Genomic DNA, 20,326 nt, shown 5'->3' with positions numbered 1-20,326 from the left:
TGTGGGTCAGAAGTTTACATACACTCAATTAGTATTTGGTAGCATTGATTTTAAATTGTTTAACTTGGGTCAAACGTTTTGGGTAGCCTTCCATAAGCTTCCCACAATAAGTTGGGTGAATTTTGGCCCATTCCTACTGACAGAGCTGGTGTAACTGAGTCAGGTTTGTAGGCCTCCTTGCTCTCACACCCTTTTTCAGTTCTGCCACAAATTTTCTATAGGATTGAGGTTAGGGCTTTGTGATGGCCACTCCAATACCTTGACTATGTTGTCCTTAAGCCATTTTGCCACAACTTTGGAAGTATGCTTGGAGTCATTGTCCATTTGGAAGACCCATTTGCGACCAAGCTTTAACTTCCTGATGAGATTGAGATGTTGCTTCAATATATCCACCTAATTTCCCCCCTCATGATGCCATCTATTTTGTGAAGTGCACCGGTCCCTCCTGCAGCAAAGCACCCCACAACATGTTGCTGCCACCCCCGTGCTTCATGGTTGGGATGGTGTTCTTCGGCTTGCAAGCCTCCCCCTTTTCCCTCCAAACATAATGATGGTCATTATGGCCAAACAGTTCTATTTTTGTTTCATCAGACCAGAGGACATTTCTTCCCATGTGCAGTTGCAAACCATAGTCTGGCATTTTTTATGGTGGTTTTGGAGCAGTGGCTTCTTCCTTTGCTGTCGATATAGGACTCGTTTTACTGTGGATATCGATACTTTTGTACCTGTTTCCTCCCGCATCTTCACAAGGTCCTTTGCTGTTGTTCTGGGATTGATTTGCACTTTTCGCGCCAAAGTATCATCATCTTTAGGAAGACAGAACGCATCTCCTTCCTGAGCGGTATGATGGCTGCGTGGTCACATGGTGTTTATACATGCGTACTATTGTTTGTACAGATGAACGTGGTACATTCAGGTGTTTGGAAATTTCCCAAGGAAATTGCTCCCAAGGATGAACCAGGTCTACATTTTCTTCTGAGGTCTTGGCTGATTTCTTTTGATTTTACCATGATGTCAAGCAAAGAGACACTGAGTTTGAAGGTAGGCCTTGAAATACATCCACAGGTACACCTCAAATTGACTCAAATTATGTCAATTAGCCTATCAGAAGCTTCTAAAGCTATGACATAATTTTCCGGAATTTTCCAAGCTGTTTAAAGGCACAGTCAACTTAGTGTATGTAAACTTCTGACCCACTGGAATAGTCATACAGGGAATTATAAGTGAAATAACCTGTCTGTAAACAATTGTTGGAAAAATTACTTGTGTCATGCACAAAGTAGATGTTCTAACCGACTTGTCAAAACTATAGTTTGTTAACAAGACATTTTTGTGGAGTTGTTGAAAAACAAGTGTTAATGACTCCAACGTAAGTGTATGTAAACTTCCGACTTCAACTGTATGTTTGGTATAGTCTAGGCCTACTATCCTGTCTTGTGTTTGGGTGTTCCTTGGTTATTTATTGGGGCATTGGTTGAGGTAAAACCCACAGAGAGTGCTGCTGACGTCCACAGTTGTATGTAATCCAGGGTTTTTCCTATCCTGGGAGGAAAGTAGGAGCTGCAGTCGCTGTCACATGCACAGAAGACATTTAGGGTTTAAGATACTCAGTAGACTGGTAGGGTTAGGTACTTCAGTTTTAGATAGTTAGTTAGGTAAGTTCACAAGGGCTTCACAGGGTTAAAAATTGAAGTTAGGTATTAGGTACTCGACAGTTGGGGTGAAGGTACTTTAAGGTTTGACAGGTGGGGGTTATGTGCAGTTGGGGTTAGGTAGGTCCTTCAGGGTTTGGGGTTAGGTAGGTAGGTCCTTCAGGGTTTGGGGTTAGGTAGGTAGGTCCTTCAGGGTTTGGGGTTAGGTAGGTACGTCCTTCAGGGTTTGGGGTTAGGTATGTAGGTTCTTCAGGGTTTGGGGTTTAGGTAGGTAGGTACTTTCAGGGTTTGGGGTTAGGTAGGTAAGTACTTCAGGGTTTGGGGTTAGGTAGGTAGGTTCTTCAGGGTTTGTGGTTAGGTAGGTAAGTCCTTCAGGGTTTGGGGTTAGGTAGGTAAGTCCTTCAGGGTTTGTGGTTAGGTAGGTAAGTCCTTCAGGGCTTGTGGTTAGGTAGGTAGGTTCTTCAGGGTTTGGGGTTAGGTAGGTAAGTCCTTCAGGGTTTGTGGTTAGGTAGGTAAGTCCTTCAGGGTTGTGTGTAAGGTAGGTTAGTCCTTCAGGGTTTGTGGGTAGGTAGGTAAGTTTCTTCAGGGTTTGGGGTTAGGTAGGTAGGTAGTTAGGTTCCTTCAGGGTTTGGTTTAGGAAGGTCCTTCAGGGTTTGGGGATAGGTAGTAGGTTCTTCAAGGTTTGGGGTTAGGTAGGTAGGTCCGTCAGGGTTGTGGGTTAGGTAGCTAGGTAGGTCCTTCAGGGTTTGGGGTTAGGTAGGTTGGTCCTTCAGGTTTTGGGGTTAGGTAGGTTAGTACTCAGGGTTTGGGGTTAGGTAGGTTAAGTACTTCAGGTTTGGGGTTAGGTAGGTAAGTACTTCAGGGTTTGGGGTTAAGTGGGTAAGTACTTCAGGGTTTGGGGTTAGGTAGGTAAGTCCTTCAGGGTTTGGGGTTAGGTGGGTAAGTACTACAGGGTTTGGGGTTAGGTAGGTAAGTGCTTCAGAGTTTGGGGTTAGGTAGATAAGTACGTCAGGGTTTGGGGTTAGGTAGGTTAGTACTTCAGGGGTTGGGGTTAGGTAGGTAAGTACTTCAGGGTTGACTGAATCTCTTGGGAGGACAGTTAGTGGGAGCTTGGTCACATGCATGGTGCTGGCCCCAGGCCTGTCACACACACTCATAGCCACAGTGTCAGCAGCGTACTAACACACACAGACAGCCCAGAGGCCTGTGACCAGTGGGACAACAAGACGTACAGGGGAGCAGGACGGGCAGAACTGGGAGGACACACACCACTGTACTCACATAGTCTGATTCCGCTTTCGAATCATAGTACTCCATGTCGCTCTCCTGCGCGGAAAAGAAAGGTGAAAAGACAGGTGATGAGAGAAGATATAGCAGTGACTATATCCATTAAGCTCTTCTGCTGGTGTAGCTGTATGAAGATATCAAGGTTATATTCAGACACACTAGACAGCATGAGAATATAATCAGCATCACAGAACACTGGGGAGGTAGTGTGATGAAAGATTGTGGAATGGAACTTTGTGGAATGTGTTTCTGAGACGTGCTGTTTTCTAATGCAGTACAGGATGCAATCTAGTTGTGTTGTAATGTGGTATTCACTATAATAGTAAATACAGTGCTATGCTGTATGTATGGCATGATTTACTATGGTGCAGTGGTTGTTAGCTGGATTTAGGATGAGTATATAGAGTGGAATGAGCTAGCATTGCTCCCTAGAGCTCTCATCCACTGCTTATTGTCTGTTGAGTTCATGGTAAATAGCGCCTCTCATCTCAGAGGAGAAAGAAAAGACAGAGAACAGGACAGAAGCCAAGTTCATTGCAGCGTTCCCTGTACGCCCCCAAAGCCCACAACCCCCACGCTCCCCAGCCCAGAGCTTGCCCCCTCCCTCCGACCCCCACCTCCTCGCCAGGGCTGCGTGCGGCACAGTGCGGCATAAGTCTGGGCCCGCCTCAATATCATTGGGAGGGAGCCTGGGTGAGGACACGCTCTCAAGGGCACTGGAGTGACTGCTTTTCCCGCGGTGGAGGAGTTCTGCTCATTCTCTGACAGCAGAGGAGAGGCTGAGAGAGCCCTTCACACACACACACACACACACACACAACACACACACACACACACACACACACACCACAACACACACACACACACACACACACACACACACACACACACACACACACACACACACACACACACACACACACACACACACACACACACACACACACACACACACACACACACACACACCACACACACATGCCCATCACTGTGTCTCTCTCTCTGTCTCTCCTCTCTCTCTCGCTGTCTCTCTCTCGCTGGTCTCTCTCTCGCTGTCTCCTCTCTCTCACTGTCTCTATCTCTCCCTGAGACAGTCCAGACCCAATGTGTCCGTAACCAGGACCCGGGCTGGCCTCCAGCACTAATCAGGGAGTCAGTCATCAGCTAAGCACGGCTCAGCTCAGCCCCAAACAACCCACACAGACAGACGCAGCCTGACCCAAACTCCTATTGACACTTAACATGAGGCAGGGCCTTGCCTAGTGGGGCCTCCGGATGGGGAAGCAGAGAAGCAGAGTCCTCTCCCTTCAGACCGATGGTCGTTATCCTCCAGTACCAGAACACTCTGCCTCCTCTCTCTACACAGCAGCCATGCATGATCTGGATAGACAGTGGGACAAGGAGAGAAGATGTGGAAAGGGGGGGGGAAGGGTAGTTGAGGGATGTAAACAGGAAGACACTTATAGACGGTACATAAGGGTGCGGGTGGTGGGTATGGAAAAAGAAACATGTCAAATTTGCAGTTTCACATGTGAAGATAGCATTTTTAATAGTAGAATTGCATTTTCACATGTGAATTGCTGTTTTCACATATTGAGCTTAAAAATGCATGTGAAACTTCACACGTGTCCGAAAACCACATCTGACGCACGTGTCTGTTTTTCCCAAGTGACATTTTTCACATGCGATTTGTTCACATGTGAAAATGTATTTGAAATGATGCACGTGTCTGACTCATGTGAAATGTATATACTACCGTTCAAAAGATTGGGGTCACTTTGAAATTGACTTTTTTTGTCCATTAAAATAACACCAAATTGATCAGAAATACAGTGTAGACATTGTTAATGTTGTTAATGACTATTGTAGCTGGAAATGGCAGATTTTTTATGGAATATCTACATTGGCGTACAGAGGCCCGTTATCAGCAACCATCACCCCTGTGTCAAATGGCACGTTGCGTTAGCTAATCCAAGTTTATAATTTTAAAAGGCTAATTGATCATTAGAAAACCCTTTTGCAGTTGTTAGCACAGCTGAAAACTGTTATCCTGATTAAAGAAGAAATAAAACTGGCCTTCTTTAGACTAGTTGTGTATCTGGAGCATCAGCATTTGTGGGTTCGATTACAGGCTCATAATGGCCAGAAACAAATAACTTCCTTCTGAAACTCATCAGTCTATTCTTGTTCTGACAAATGAAGGCTATTCCATGTAAGAAATTGCCAAGAAACTGAAGGTCTCGTACAACGCTGTGTACTACTCTCTTCACAGACCAGCGCAAACGGTCTCTAACCAGAATAGAAAGAGGAGTGGGAGGCCCCGGTGCACAACTGAGCAAGAGGACAAGTACATTAGAGTGTCTAGTTTAAGAACTGGCAGCTTCATTAAATAGTACCCGCAAAACACCAGTCTCAACGTCAACAGTGAAGAGGCGACTCTGGGATGCTGGCCTGCTATTTCAATGGACAAATGGCTTTTCTTTCAAAAACAAGGACATTTCTAAGTGACCCCAAACTTTTGAACGGTAGTGTATATTTTTTGTTTTACATTTTTCACATGATTTGTTCACACGTGTTCACACGTGTCCGAAAATTATGGGTTTTTTCAAGTGTTCTTTTCACATATAATGTTTTTATGTAAGGGCACACACACAAACAGAGGCTACATGGCGAGGCACCTTAGGCGCCTGTGGTCCCTCAGATCACACTACCCTCTCTCAGCACAACTACCAGCTAAACACACACAAAACCACACACACTCACACATAAGCACAAACACACGGCACACACTCATAGAATGGCACGCCAGCAATGCATCACGCCCGCACAGCATCTCTCCCCACTCCTCGGTCTCCTTACCCTTATCTCAGTCGTCTGCTCCCTCCCCAACCTCTCCTCCTCCTCTCCGCCCTCCCTGCCTTTTCGCCCTTCCCCATCTCTCTCCCCTCAATACCAGGTAGCCTTCTCCCTTCCCCATCTCTCTCCCCTCAATACCAGGTAGCCTTCTCCCTTCCCCATCTCTCTCCCCTCAATACCAGGCAGCCTTCTCTCTTCCCCATCTCTATCCCCTCAATACCAGCCAGCCTTCTCTCTTGCCCATCTCCCTCCCCTCAATACCAGGCAGCATTCGCACCCAATTTCACATTGAGTGAATATAGTGCAGCTGCAGGTTAGGTGCCCACTGTTGCTATAGAAACAGTCCCCTCTGCTCTAGACTTTTTTGTGTTTTCTCACCATGTCTGTCTATCTGTCTTTTGGTTTCTGTTGCTGCTTCCTGTCTGAACTGTGTCACTCTGACTGGCTCTCTATCGTTTTTCTTATCTATTTGTCTCCCACTATCAATTACTGTAATGAATGACTATTAAATAATGATATATCTACAGTTTTTAGGGTCTTAATTTGATCACTCTTTTGTTGCTGAGCAATTCAAACTTCTAAAGGCTTCTAAAGTTTGTCATTTCCACTTTGTGTAATTTCAGACTTGATTTACCCTAATGAAAAATGTATCAATTCTTACAAAAATGTTAATTATAATCCACATAATAATTCACATTTCCTGTTGCTGCAGGATTAATTTCCTACTGTAGCAAACTGGCTCAAATTAATATCTGTAATTGTATATGGAAGATTGTTTTTCAAATGATCATGTGACAAGTAGAAACAACAAAACAAAGCTTTTAACAAAGCATTGAGCGTAAGTGAACACATAAAAATCATTCCATGCTCCAGGCAAGTCAGTTAAGAACAAATTCTTATTTACAATGACGGCCTACCCCGGCCAAACCCGGACAGCGGTGGGCCAATTGTGTGCCGCCCTATGTAGATGCAGACGCTGTAGATTAATATGGTAAAAGCAGGTACAGTAGCTGGAATACAGGGCTGGACTGGGACCAGAAATCATCCCTAACATCCCTGGTGGTCCCTGGTGACTCTCTGATCCACCTCTACGTAGACGACACCATTCTATATATTTCTGGCCCTTCTTTGGACACTGTGTTAACTAACCTCCAGACGAGCTTCAATGCCATACAACTCTCCTTCCGTGGCCTCCAACTGCTCTTAAATGCAAGTACAACTAAATGCATGCTCTTCAACCGATCGCTGCCCCACCTGCCCGCCAGTCCAGCATCACTACTCTGGACGGTTCTGACTTAGAATATGTGGCCACTACAAATACCTAGGTGTCTGGTTAGACTGTAAACTCTCCTTCCAGACTCACATTAAGCATCTCCAATCCTAAATTAAATCTAGACTCGGCTTCCTATTTCGCAACAAAGCATCCTTCACTGATGCTGCCAAACATACCCTTGTAAAACTGACCATCCTGCCGATCCTTGACTTCGGCGATGTCGTTGACAAAATAGCACCCAACACTCTACTCAGCAAATTGGATGCAGTCTATCACAGTGCCATCGGTTTTGTCACCAAAGTCCCATATACTACCCACCACTGCGACCTGTATGCTCTCATTGGCTGGCCCTCGCTTCATATTCGTCGCCAAACCCACTGGCTCCAGGTCATCTATAAGTCTTTGCTAGGTAAAGCCCCGCCTTATCTCAGCTCACTGGTCACCATAGCAGCACCCACCCGAGGCACGCGCTCCAGCAGGTATTTTTCACTGGTCATCCCCAAAGCAAATTCCTGCTTTGGCCGCCTTTCCTTCCAGTTCTCTGCTGCCAATGACTGGAACGAATTGCACAAATCACTGAAGCTGGAGACTCATATCTCCCTCACTAACTTTAAGCACCAGGTCTCAGAGCAGCTCACAGATCACTGCACCTGTACATAGCCCATCTGTATATAGCCCATCCAACTACCTCATCCCCATACTGTTATTTATTTTATTTTGCTCCTTTGTACCCCAGTATCTCTACTTGCACATTCACCTTCTGCACATCTATCACTCCAATGTTTAAATTGCTAAATTGTAATTATTTTTCCACTATGGCCTATTTATTTCTTTACCTCCCTTATTTTACCTCATTTGCACACACTGTACATATACTTTTTTTCTATTGTGTTATTGAATGTATGTTTGTTTATTCCATGTGTAACTCTGTGTTGTTGTTTGTGTCACACTGCTTTGTTTTTATCTTGGCCAGGTCGCAGTTGTAATTGAGAACTTGTTCTCAACTAGCCTACCTGGTTAAATAAAGGTTAAATAAAAAATAAAACAATTAAATTTCTAACACACCGGCCCATTTCTTTCCTTGAGGACTCCATGCGACAATTTTTTTTTACTTGAGGCCACCAGTATTAGCCCGATAATGATCATTTTGCGCAAATAAAACCAAGTTAGACAGGCCCACTGGGCTAAATATGAGCCAGCCCATTTGGTGGAATACAGTATAGACCTGCACACTACACATATAGGCTTCTGTCAGGGAGGAAGGGTGCATGTGTGCATGTGTCAGGGTGTATACCTTACCTCTTGGTGGGCATGCTGTGTGCTCTCACAAGACACGTTGAGACAGTTTGACATTTAAATCTCAGACAAGCTCTCCATCATGTGAGGACAGATTACAGTCATATCCATATATCTTCTGGACACCTGCTAATGACTTTGTAATTACACGTGCACGCACGCACACACACACACACACACACACACACACACACACACACACACACACACACACACACACACACACACACACACACACACACACACACACACACACACACACAAAAACAAGTCACAATCAAACAGAAACTGCGGATGCTCTCCAGGCCATGGTACTCCAGCAATCATCCCTAGCAGCAGATCCCTAATGGAACCTGACATTATATCAGACACAATAAAGGATTTCATTTGCTGCTCTTCATTAGTGCGTATACACACACAAACATACGCACATACAGAGACACACACACACACACACACACACACACACACACACACACACACACACACACACACACACACACACACACACACACTCTGCTGACTAGTCAAGGAGGACCTTCCAGAACAAAAAGACTATGTGATTGGGCAGCAGAATAGAAGTGCTTTTGTAACGTAAGGTATAAAACCTGACTCACTCTGCTGTTCTGTCCTTCCTGCCTCCACTCCAATCGCTCTCCTTGTCTCTCAATGTCTCTCTCCCCCTCTACACAATGTCTATTTGACAGGTCCAACACCCTTAGAAACACTAGGCAGTTATAACAGACAAACATTCAGGAAATGTTCAATCCTTCTAGTAGAAGCTATTGTGAAATGTTGTATTGAGAAGTACACACAGCACACATTTTATCAATTGACGCATGTAAAGTAAGTAATGACTGACATGCAATTTCATCAAGGAGACTAGAACACTGGAGGTGCAATATGGGAAAGAAACCACAAAAAAAACATGAAAACTATTTTGTTCATTTCATAAAAACATTTCATTTGAACAAAAGGCCTTCCTTGTATAATAGGAACACTTACGAAACATAAAAACCTAGCTAAATCACAAGGGGTGAAATAATCCTAGAAATGTAGACACAGGACTACCAGAGAGCCTTTAAACTCCTTTAATAACCGGTCTTAATAACTGCCCGTATTAACTGGTCTTAATAACCGGTCTTGTGATGATACAGATGTAGGATCTTAATTCGATCACTCTTTTTTTTGCTGAGAATTTTACTGCACAGCAGGAAATGCAAACCGAAAACAGAAATACCTTATTTACCTAATTATTCAGACCCTTTGCTTTGAGACTCAAAATTGAGCTCAGGTGTATCCTGTTTCCATTGATCATCCTTGAGATGTTTCTGCAATTTTGTGGATTGCCAAGAAAGTGGATTGGAGTCCACTTTTGGTCAATTAAATTGATTGGACATGATTTGGAAAGGCACACACCGGTCTATATGATGTCAGAGCAAAAACCAAGCCATGAGGTCAAAGGAATTGTCCATAGAGCTCCGAGACAGGACAGATCTGGGGACAGGGTACCAAAAAATGTCTGCAGCATTGAAGATCCCCAAGAACACAGTGGCCTCCATCATTCTTAAATGGAAGAAGTTTGGGACTACCAATACTCTTTCATGAGCTTGCCGCCCAGCCAAACTGAACAATCGGGGAGAAGGGCCTTGCTGTGGGGAGGTTTTTCAGCGGCAGGGACTGGGAGACTAGTCAGGATCGTGGGAAAGATGAATGGAGCAAAGTACAGATAGATCCTTGATGAAAACATGCTCCAGAGCGCTCAGGACCTCAGACTGGGGCGAAGGTTCGCCGTCCAACAGGACAACGACCCTAAGCACACAGCCAAGACAATGCAGGAGTGGCTTCGGGACACGTCTCTGAATGTCCTTGAGTGGCCCAGTCAGAGCCCGGAATTAAACCCGATCGAACATCTCTGGAGAGACCTGAAAATAGCCGTGCAGCGATGCGTCCCATCCAGCCTGACAGAGCTTGAGAGGATCTGCAGAGAAGAATTGGAGAAACTCCCCAAATACAGGTGTGCCAAGCTTGTAGCATCATACCCAAGAAGACTCAAGACTTCAACAAAGTACTAAGTAAAGGGTCTGAATACTAATGTCAAAAAAAATGTCTCATAACCTGTTTTTGCTTTGTCATTATGGGGTATTGTGTGTAGATCGATGAAGGAAAAAACTTTTTCATCCATTTTAGAATAAGGCTGTAACGTAACAAAATGTGGGAAAAGTCAAGGGGTCTGAATACTTTCCAAATGTACTGTATATATTTACAACAACAACAAAAAATATATATATGGGGGATGGGAAGTGATGCAGACAAATTACATTGAAGAAGCTACAAATCTATCTGGCGTATTAAAGCTGATCAATCCCCCCCCCCCCCCCCCTCTAATACAGATTGTCAGACTATCGCGATGACAGACAATTTGGGTCTTGTTGAGGACATAGACTAAACTCAGTGAACATAGTCTGGCTATAGTGAGGATTCTCTGACACAAAAAAACATCTGACTGCCTGGACAAGTCGAGTAATGTCCAAATTGCAAAAAATAGAATAGACCGGAATTTAGTGCACTGCCTCACAGAAAAACCCACTTAAAATAGCCACACAAAACCTGTCACCTTGAAATATCTTCTTATTAGGCTAGTATAAATGCAGGGTGGTTTTCAAGTTAGGCTCCTCTGGGGAGAAATGAGTCTATTGAAGCAACCTGTCATAATCTCAGGGATGATGCCTCTTTATACTGTCAATACAAATACATCATTAAATGTAAAAAGCACACTTTAAAGAAAGGAGGCAAAAGCAAAATGTGGAAAAAGAGAGACAAGGGTGAGAGAGAGAAAGAGAGAGAGAAAGAGAAAAAGGGAGATAGAGAGCAAAATAGGTGGAGTGAGAGAGAAATAGAGTGAGAGAGAAATAGAGTGAGAAAGGGAGAGATCAAGTCAGTGAGAGAGAGAGAGAGAGAGAGAGAAAGCTGTTTCCCATGCCAATAAAGCCTTTTGAATTGAATTGAAATAAATGAGAGAGAGAGAGAGAAGGACCAGAGAGAGAGAGAGAGAGAGAGAGAGGAACTGTGTGTTTGACGCTTCAGATAAAGCTGTGTATGATGAAGGGAGGGGGGGGGGGGGCTAGGGCGCGGCTCTCTCATTGGCATGCTGGATGTCTTTGGGCTTTTAAGCTATTAGGGAGCTGTTGCGACCATGGTGTCCACACATAGCTTCATGTAGATGTTCATTTGTATGCCAATAAACAAATCTGCCCTAAGTTTACTGCTCAAATACACTGTGAAAATGATGCATTCTCCATGTGCACCACATCAATGTCCTTTGTCTCACCACACATAAAGGTAGGCCTTCTCTAACTGCACATTAACTTCAAAAGCCCTGAGTGAAAGATGGTCTGCAGTCGTACAGATACAGGAATAAGGCAAGGAAAAACACAAAGGGAAAAGAGAAAAGAACAGAAAAAGAGAGACCATTTTGTTTTTCCATTATTGTCCATTATGTGACCTAAAATCATAGTGGTTGAAAAAAATCTGATGAATATGCTATGCATTCCATAACCTCTTTTATGTTACAATGGCCTATGTCTTAATCCATGCTCAATAGTGCAGACTGCCCTTCTTTAAATGCTAGCCTTATTACACTTATTTCCTCTAAGCAACCTTTTAGTTATATGATCTCTCTCTCTCTCTCTCTCTCTCTCTCTCTCTCTCTCTCTCTCTCTCTCTCTCTTCTCTTCCCTTTCTCCCTTTCTCCCTCCCCCTCCCCCTCTGTTCTCCCTCCCTTCTCTCAGTCTGTCTCTCTCTTTCAGTGGCTGTCAGATCCCTTCAGTAAAAAGCAGTTAAATCAGTCTTTGAATATTCCAATCCTGCGATAAGGAGAGGACGCTTTGTACCACTGCGCTCTGGGTAATGCAGATCCCCATTGTTGGCTGACATGGCTCCATTGAGGAGCCGGCTTTAGCCCCGATAGCATCGCCACACAGCATGGACACACTGCCAGATAAAGGGCCTATCCAACATGACACATGCACATGCACACAACGCCTCCCAAACAAGCCCCAATCTGATCAGCACAGGAGAGGCAGGAAGGAGACGCTCTAACAACAAATAAAGGCAAATAAGATAAACAGACCGTAACAATATTAATACAGGGATCAGYTGGTGTTCTGGTAACCTAGGAGGCAATCCAATTCTCCATCTATCAGCGTGACATGGTGGATCCTGGCACCGTACAGTCCGCAATCTCACCAGGCAGCAGTGACCAATCACAAGCCACCTTACAGTGCATTTGGATCTGCCCTAGCCAATCACATGGCATCTTCATATTGAACCTCTGTCTAACAGTAGAACACCACTTATCCTGAAAACAGCTTCACGGTTCCATATTCTTCAGGACAACCGGATACAGGTTGAAGGCTTGAGGGCCAGGGTGCCAGGGAGCTGCCACCCCCTCTTCAAAGGTTGACTGAGAGTGGCCACTCAACCATCAGCGGTGGCAGAGACAAACCTGTTATTGTCGACCATGTAATCATTTCCATTAGACGCCTTTCTGTCCCCTACGATGCTTCACAACGCTTCAAACATTCAAATCAGACAGTAACCTTCCTCAAGACATCTACGTCCGCATCGACCAAGGACAGGTTGCACAAAAGAAAGCACACACTGAAACCCAAACCTTTATCCATACCTTTAACCACTGAAACCCAAACCTTTATCCATACTTTTAACCACTGAAACCCAAACCTTTATCCATACTTTTAACCACTGAAACCCAAACCTTTATCCATACTTTTAACCACTGCAAATAAAACCTTTTCTATAAACACCTCTCACCCACAACTCTATAAATGGAGATAGGAAATGAACATGCTACATTTACATAATTTAGTAGCTGCTCTTATGCACAGCAGTTAGGGCTAAGTGCCTTGCTCAAGGGCATTTGAACCAGCGTCCTTTTGGTTACTGGCCCAACGCTCTTAACCGCTAGGCTAGTGTACCTGCCGCCTCACAGGACCTAAGGGAAGGGAACCATGCCATCATCAAACAATGTCATGCAGCAATCTACTGGTCCCAGTAGGGAGGTCTTACATACTGTTTAATCAATATAATAATAATAATAATAATAATTTAATACAGTAAACATTACAGAGGTGATACCTAGACATTAGACAAAATATACAATATAAAGACCTAAACTATGATGGACCCAATTATTTAATAAAAAAAGCCAAACCCAATCCTCTATGATGGTGACCTCTCTAGTTCAGAGTTCTCATATAGACCCCCTCTCTAACCAGGGGGCCAGGGGGAGCAGGTTCTCTCTATGAAATAACATTTCATGGGTGTTGGGCATGTGTTGAGATGGGGAATAGAGCTTCGGAGCGTGGCCTGCTGGATTTCTTTGGCTATTGATTGCCATTCCCGGTGGGGCCTGGGGATCGATAGGCTGGGTTTAGACATGGCACGGGGGACTCTCTCTCTCTCTTTCTCTCTCTCTCTCTCTCTGCCCCCGGCTAACGCAGCGCTCCACAGCACCGTGGCTCACCAAACAAGAGTTCTTTCATGCCCTCTTAGTTGAGTGTGAAACAGCATGTCTGAGACCACTTGTGCTCTCTCTCTCTCACTCTCAGAGCAGCAGAACAACATTACATGAGAGTACTGAAGGAGTCAGGTAGAGGGTGAAGGCGAATGAGAGGGAGAGAGAGACAAATAAATAAAGAGAATGGAGAAAATAGCATTTCTACCTTGAAGAGAGATACTTACGCAAATTACAGCCGGGCCTGCAATCAAGAAGCTGAAATGACCAAACTGTGGGGTAACCAAGGCAACCAGCGAGTGAAAAAAGCAGACAGCAGAAGAGAAAGCAGATGCAGAGAGTGAGCAAGGGAGCGAGGGAGGGAGGGAGAGGGAGTGGAGGAGAGAGGGGTGGGCTGAGGTTGCCAGCGGGAGTTGGATAAGGCACACACACATACATAACAAAAACAAGTCACAATCAAAGCAAAACTGCGGATGCTCTCCAGGGCCATGGTACTCACGAGCATACATCCCTAGCAGCGATCCCTAATGGACCATGACTATATAATCAGACACAAATAAAGGATTACATGCTGCCTCTTCTTAGTGCGTATACACACACAAACAACGCACATTACAGAGAACACACACCGACACACACAACAACACACACACACACACACACACACACACACACACACACACACACACACACACTCGCTGACTAGTCAAGGAGACCTTCCCAGAACCAAAAAGACTGTGATTGGGCAGCAGAATAGAATGCTTTTATGACTAAATAGTATAAAACCATGACTCAACTACTGCTGTTCTGTCCCATTCCTGCTTCCACTCCACGCTCTCCTTGTCTCTCAATCGTCTCTCTCCCCCTCTACACAATGTCTATTTGGACAGGTCCAAACACCCTTAGAAAACACTAGGCAGTTATAACAGACAAACATTCAGGAAATGTTCAATTCTTCTAGTAGAAGCCTATTGTGAAATGTTGTATTGAGAAGTACACACAGCACACATTTATCAATTACGCATGTTAAAGTAAGTAATGACTGACATGCAATTTCATCAAGTGACTTGAACACGGAGGTGCAATATGGTGGAAGTAAAACCACTATAAATAAAACATGTAAATGAAACTAAATTTGTATAACTATCTTCTTATATTATAACATCATATCTATTGGTATTACAAAGGCCCTTTCCGTTGTATATAGATATGAACTACTTACGAATTATATATTAAAAGTAATCCTAGCTAAATCTTACAAGGGGATGATAATAATTTCCTTAGTAATATGTAGATACACAGGACTAACTATGATATGAGCCTCTAATTATAACTTCCTATTATATTATATTACGGTCTATATTAATAATCTGTCCCAGTATTAAGCTAGTTTATTATCTATTAATTAATAATAATCCTTGATGCTGTGTGATGATACAGATGTAGGATCTTAAATTCGATCAATTCTTATATTTATAGTGATTGTATATTCTACTTCGAACAAACAGCAGTCGAAATGAAATCAAAACCTGATAAACAGAAAGCACCACACTTAAGATTTACACTCTCTAACTTCATGTCAGATGCCATCTGAGAGGAGCCGCGCGACTCATTGCCCGACTCCTAACCACTTGATGCCCCTTCATGCATTGAGATCCTGTCTCTCAGCTGATATCCTCTTGAAGCACTGTTCTGCAATATTTGTTGACGATAATTGCCAAGCAAAGTGTGCGGATGAGCGTCTCACTCTTTCTTCGTCATACTTTCAATTCTTTCTTTGCACATATTTGGAAAGGCACACACCGGTCTATATGAGTCAGAGAAAAAACCAAGCCATCGAGTGCATGCATTTTCGTTCCATCTACGAGCTCTCGTCGCCCATCTAACGATCTCTGGGCCCAGCGTCGTGTCTACCAAAAATGCTTGCTCAGTCTCACATTCGACGATCCCAAGCAACTATATCAGGTGGCCTCTCATTCATTCTTAACTGTGCAATCCCTGGCACTATCACATACTCTTTCATCCAGACTGGGCCGTCCCATTAGCCTAAACTGATTTCATCGGTCAGAGTGGCCTTCATAGCTGTTGGTGGACGTTATTACAGCAAGGGCAGGGCACTGTGTGAGGACTAGTCATTGGATTCGTTGAAAGATGAATGGGACAAGCAGTACAGATAGATCCTTTGATGAAAACATAGCTCCAGATTTGCCACTCAGGACCTCAGGACGTGGGGCGAAGGTTCGCCGGTACCACACAGGACAACGAACCCTAAAGACCACCACAGCCAAAGACAATCAGGCCACTTGTGTCATGCTCGCTCTCTGGCATCTACGCTCTCTGCAATGCTCTCTCATCTGAGGTACGTGGGGCCCCATGCTCTCCAGCTTATCGTCCCCTCGGTGAATTATTCTCTCCAATCATCTACTCGGCGTCATGATTGTACTCTGTATCTCACTCCACCTAGTTATATTGGCTACTCTACACGTCTCAGCCACTGCTTTCGTTTCCCTATCTCCTAGCTCTTCTCTCTTTTCTCTCTCATCTAGCGAGACCGCTTGAGTCTCTCTTTTTCCACATAGGATCTTGCTAGAGATAGAATTGCTGCCTGAGTTTAGCCATAACCTTTCCTTTCCCACAAAATAAGTGCAGGCTGTTTTTTATCCATTGCTTATCAGATAGTAGTTTAGTGACTTGAATCACTAGTATCACCAAAAGGCAGAATCAGATACTCTCAGAGAATGTCATTGACACAGAGTCTAATCAAATAGATCATCTCAATTACTCCCCGATGAAAAGTAGCGGTCTGCCATAAACTTATCTTGAAAATGTATCCACCCCATGCCATAAATAAAATGTTCACTCATACCCAATCACTAGTGTTATTAGGCTTATATTTCATACCTCGAGGTATAATGTGTGTAGCATAAGATCGGTGTTAGGATGGCGAGTATATAAAGATTAGGGATCTTTTTTCATTCATGTAATAATTAGAAAGCCAAAGGCATAAAGTAGACAGCTTCAATATCCCGAGTCCTTATTTCATAATAATTTTGCAAGTCTTGAACAAATTACGTCTCGACTTGATCCAGCAGGTCTAGCATTGGGTTTTTTTGGTGTCTCGAGGAAGAATCCTACATCGATAGACCATTGATCTACTGTCTACACTAGAAGTGTATTCTGATGAGTCTATATGTCCTCAATATAACAAACACCCCCAAATCATGGACTAGTCATCGCCGAATAGTCTGACAATACTTGTAAATTTAGAGGGGGGGAGAGTATTAGAGGTATCGGGGAGTTGAAGGTGATGGGGCATAAACAATTATTCATCTGATCCCAAGGCACAGCTTACAACTTATCTGCCAGTATCCTAAAGGCTGATCAATCCCCCCCCCCCCCATCTAATACAGCATGTCAGTTACTATCGCCCAAGACGGGAAGTAGAATTAGTAGGCATTCTATCTGAAACTGTAATTGACGCTAATCTTTGGGTCCTTGATTCTAGGAGGACATAGACCTTTAAATCTCACCAGATGAACATAGTCATGACCTCCCTAATAGTAGAGATAGTTTATAGTGTGCTCGGTGTGAACACAAAAGAAAGAAAAGGAAACATAAGAAGAGGGAACCTGAGCTTGATAAAGCAAAGTCGAAGTGAATGTCCAAATTGCAAAAAATAGAAAGACCGGAATTCTAGTGCACTGCCTCACAGAAAAACCCACTTAAAAAGCCACACAAAACCTGTCACCTGAATATCTTCTTATTAGGCTAGTATCTTAAAAATGCAGGGTGGTTTTCAAGTTTAGGCTCCTCTGGGGAGAAATGAGTCTTATTGAAGCAACCTGTCAATAATCTCAAGGATGATTGCCTCTTTATACGTGTCAATTACAAATACATCATAAATGTAAAACACACTTAAGAAAGAGGCAAAAGCAAAATGTGGAAAAAAGAGAGACAAGGTAGGACGAGAAAGAGAGAGAGAAAGAGAAAAAAGGGAGATAAGAGAGCAAAATAGGTGGATGAGAGAGAAAAATGAGTGGGAGAGGCGGGGGGGGAGAAAATAGATGAGGAAAGGAGAGATCAAGTCAGTGGAGAAGAGAGAAGAGAGAGAGAAAGCTGTTTCCCCATGCCAATAAAGCCTTTTGAATTGAATTGAAATAAAGTGATGAGAGAGAGAGAGAGAAGAGACCAGAGAGAGAGAGAGAGAGGAAGAGAAGAGAGAGAAGAGAGAAGAGAGAGAGAGAGAGAAGGAGAAGAGGAGAGAGAAGGAGGAACTGTGTGTTTGACGCTTCAGATAAAGCTGTGTATGATGAAGGGAGGGGGGGGGCTAGGGGCGCGGCTCTCTCATTGGCATGCTGGATGTCTTTGGGCTTTTAAGCTATTAGGGAGCTGTTGCGACCATGTGCCACACATAGCTTCATGTAGATGTTCATTTGTATGCCAATAAAACAAATCTGCCCTAAGGTTTACTGCTCAAATACACTGTTGAAAATGATGCATTCTCCATGTGCACCACATCAATGTCCTTTGTCTCACCACACATAAAAGTAGGCACTCTCTAACTGCCACATTATAACTTCAAAAGCCCTGAGTGAAAGATTGGTCTGCAGTCGTTACAGAACAGGAATAAAGGCAAGAAAACACAAAGGGAAAGAGAAAAGAACAGAAAAAGAAGAGACCATTTTGTTTTCCATATTGTCCATTGAGCTGATCTAAAATCATAGTGGTTGAAAAAATCTGATGAAATAGTGCTATGGCATTCCAAACCTTCTTTTATGTTACAAGGCCTATGTCTTAATACACACACACACACACACACACACACACACACACACACACACACACACACACACACACACACACACACACACACACACACACACACACACGGTTCAGTGTTGTGTATAGTAACAAGACTGGGTCCAGTCTATGTCTCTCTGCTGAGGCATCCAGACCATCAGATACGCTTGACACGGAGGCGGCAACGCTAAATTGTATATTGTGATGGATTTTCTCCCGTCCTCCTACCCCCTTCCTTTCATTCCTTTCCCTCAAGTGGTGAAAAGATGGAAAACTGTTCCATGGCGCGGGATTCAGCGATAACAGAACGCTGTTTATAAGTTCCATTACGCGCTCGGCAGCCTGCTAGCACTCTGCCTCTGTCTCAGCACGGCCACAGGAAAGAGAAGGGCGAGGGGGGGACGCTCACAAAGAAAATAGAAGCAGTTTATTTGTGATTATGCAATGTGTTTATGCTTATCAGTGTTCAAAAAAACATACTGTATATTTAAAAAGTGCTCCAATAGCCACACTCCCCTCCTCCCTCCTACTCTTCCTCCCGCTCTCTGTAGCTCCTGCTATGGAGACCCTATTTAAAGGGTTGGGTACTGGCTCACATATGTGCTGAAACAGGACAAACTGACCCAACTCAGACAGAGCCTCTGCAGTCACTGAGAATGGGGGAATGTAGATTATTTGCTATACAAAAGGAGGAAGTGATATAAGACGCTAGAATTACTAGGGAGAAAAACATCCCATTCAACCATAAAAATAGACATTCAAATATTATAGAGAGTATTTATTTAGTAGCAGACATAGTGCAGTATGCTGCCCTGGCCTACTAAACGTAACGATCCGCCTGTTCGCCATCTAACACCTCAAGGTAATGTGAGTTACACTCATCATATGTGAGTAGGGAAAACAATCCTATTTCAAAAAGAACCAAATACTTCTTCTAAAACATGAAACAAAAAACATTTATTGCACAGACCGTTGAATTCCTGTCTCCCCCAATCTGTCCATAGATGAACATATAAATACAAAATAAAACTAAGACAGAAAAGAAGAACAATAAAAATGTGGGTGAAATAAGAGAAGAAACAGAATCCCAGTGAGGCATCCTTTGGTGTCCGTCTATTTCACCTGATTGTGGTCCCTTGAAGACGGCCCTCATAAAACTAATGTATTCTGTGGTTAAGGGAGCCGCTCGCGTCGCTCTGCTCCGAGGGCCGGGCTGATAGAGCCATTCGCCCGCCACAATAATTTTTCGTAATTTCCTCTGAAGGGCCAATTATCTGAAATAGACGCATTATAAGAAGGGTTGGCATGGTCAGTGCAACAAATCGGAGTGTCAACTCTTACCCCCGCCACTAAAGGTCAGGCTCACTGAGGGAACTCTACTAATGTGGCTGGATCATGTCACTGTCACAAGTGCACCTAATCAGTGAAAGGAACAATTTTTTAAATCCTGTTTATCTCAAATGTGGGAGCTTTGAGATAAAAAAAACCAAAACAATCACATACAATCAGAAAAGCATATGCTACGAATACTGAGAAACAGGTTTCTTTATTCAGTATAACCCTGTGAGACACACACACGCACGCACGCACGCACGCACGCACGCACGCACGCACGCACGCACGCAC

At 43.8% G+C, this 20,326-nt stretch overlaps 1 protein-coding gene across 1 annotated transcript in view; it reads right to left on the bottom strand.

Moving 5' to 3' along the window:
- The window catches only part of cacna2d2a (calcium channel, voltage-dependent, alpha 2/delta subunit 2a), a 320,922-nt gene that overhangs the window by 129,176 nt on the left and 171,420 nt on the right, over positions 1 to 20,326 (bottom strand). Inside the window, 1 exon segment of the mRNA XM_070445771.1 lies at positions 2,934 to 2,978. Coding sequence (XP_070301872.1) covers positions 2,934 to 2,978 — 45 coding nt within the window.

This window comes from Salvelinus sp. IW2-2015, linkage group LG1 (assembly GCF_002910315.2).
Source record: "Salvelinus sp. IW2-2015 linkage group LG1, ASM291031v2, whole genome shotgun sequence".
In the NCBI taxonomy this organism is placed as follows: domain Eukaryota; kingdom Metazoa; phylum Chordata; class Actinopteri; order Salmoniformes; family Salmonidae; genus Salvelinus; species Salvelinus sp. IW2-2015.
The sequence above is the reverse complement of the archived record's forward strand: the minus strand, read 5'-3'. Positions and strand labels throughout refer to the sequence as shown.